The sequence below is a fragment of the Moschus berezovskii genome, chromosome 27 (genome assembly GCF_049115385.1).
Source record: "Moschus berezovskii isolate FMDL1 chromosome 27, NW_MosBer_1.0, whole genome shotgun sequence".
In the NCBI taxonomy this organism is placed as follows: domain Eukaryota; kingdom Metazoa; phylum Chordata; class Mammalia; order Artiodactyla; family Moschidae; genus Moschus; species Moschus berezovskii.
The window spans coordinates 18131437-18132946 of NC_142486.1; the positions used below are offsets into that span (position 1 = coordinate 18131437).

At 43.4% G+C, this 1510-nt stretch overlaps 1 protein-coding gene across 1 annotated transcript; it reads right to left on the bottom strand.

Moving 5' to 3' along the window:
• Positions 1 to 701: 701 nt before the first annotated feature.
• On the bottom strand, positions 702 to 1268 carry LOC129545116 (large ribosomal subunit protein eL21). Its single transcript, XM_055408911.2, has one exon. The coding sequence runs from the start codon at positions 1231 to 1233 to the stop codon at positions 751 to 753; it is 483 nt and encodes a 160-aa protein (XP_055264886.2). The 5' UTR covers positions 1234 to 1268; the 3' UTR covers positions 702 to 750.
• Positions 1269 to 1510: the final 242 nt, after the last annotated feature.

The following is a 1510-nucleotide window of genomic DNA, read 5'->3' on the forward strand; positions in this document are numbered from 1 at the left end:
TTGGAGCAATGCAGTTCCCAGCAGAGAGCTCAGCTGGTGAAGCTGCCGATTGAGGGGGGTGATGATCCTGCCAGCTTCAAACATCTGGAGCATCCCCAGGTGTGTTTACTAAAGAGAGAAGGGACACCAGGTAATAAGTAAGTAAGTATAAGGCTGCTGATTTAAAAAGAAAAAAAAGATAGATAATGTGCATCCCTCCCCCAAACTTGTCATCCATGCAATGGAACTAACTAAGCGGAACTCAGCATAATAAAAATAGTCCACCTTTACGACTATTTTCTATGTACCATGTGTCGGACTCTGCCCTACATGCTTCTCTTGTGTTACTTTATTTAATCCTCACAGCCAGCCTGAGGGAGATACTATTATTAATCTCCTTTTCTAGATAAGAAAACTGAGGCTCAGAGAGGTTAAGAACTTACTCAAGGCCACACAGCCTACAGGTGGCAGGTGGATTTGAAGGCAGACAGACTTCTTTGATGGAGGGGAATGCCTGGACCCCACTACTGCTCTAAACATCACCCTGCATTTGAACAGTTGCTTTGCACTTTCTTTTTTTTTTTTTTACTTTATAAATAATATCTGGCAGTTTATTAAAAAATGGAGCATACCGAACAACAAACTTTCTTACATCTTTCAGGAAGAAAAAACACTAATTTTGAAAAGACATCACCCACTCAATTTGGACACAACACCTCTACTCAATTAAGAGAAACATTTGTACAGTCCAAGTCTTTATTTTTACACCTATCAGGCCATGAATTCATAGGGAATGGGCTCCAACAGTTCAGGTTCCTTTCCATTGGTCCTCACAAAGTGTGCTTCTCTGGGTGGAGCAGGCTGGTGCTTCAGCTGAACCCAAGTCCCTTTCTCTTTGGCTTCCTTCTTTTTCTGATCATTTTCCTTCACACGTTTCAGAAAGCTATCTCGGCTCTTAGAGTGCTTAATATGCTCAATACGCACATTAATTCTCTTGGCAAGAATCTTGCCCTTAACTTGTTTGTTTACAATGATGCCAACAGCATGCTGGGTGACATTGTAGACTCTCCCAGTTTTGCCATGGTAACATTTGTGGGGCATTCCTTTTTGAACAGTACCCATTCCCTTGATATCTACAATATCCCCCTTCTTGTAGATTCGCATATATGTGGCCAAAGGAACAACTCCATGTTTTCTAAAAGGCCTAGAGAACATGTAGCGGGTGCCCCTCCTCTTTCCCTTTGTGTTGGTCATTTTGGCGAATTACTGGAAGATGGCGGTTCCGGCCGAAAAGGTGCACTTTCTTATAATACTCAGAATAATGATGTGCCATGTGTTCAGTCATGTCCGACTCTTTGCATCCCCACGGTCTGCAGCCCGCCAGTCTTCTCTGTCCATAGAATTTTTCAGGCAAGAATACTGGAGTGAGTTGCCACTTCCTCCTCCAGGGGATCTTCCTGAACCTGTGTTTCCTGTGCCCGCATTGCAGGAGGATTCTTTACCCAATGAACCATCGGGGAAGCCCCAATGA

Coding starts and splice junctions, on each gene's coding strand:
- LOC129545116 (XM_055408911.2), bottom strand. CDS start 1,233: ATGACCAACACAAAGGGAAAGAGGAGGGGCACCCGCTACATGTTCTCT.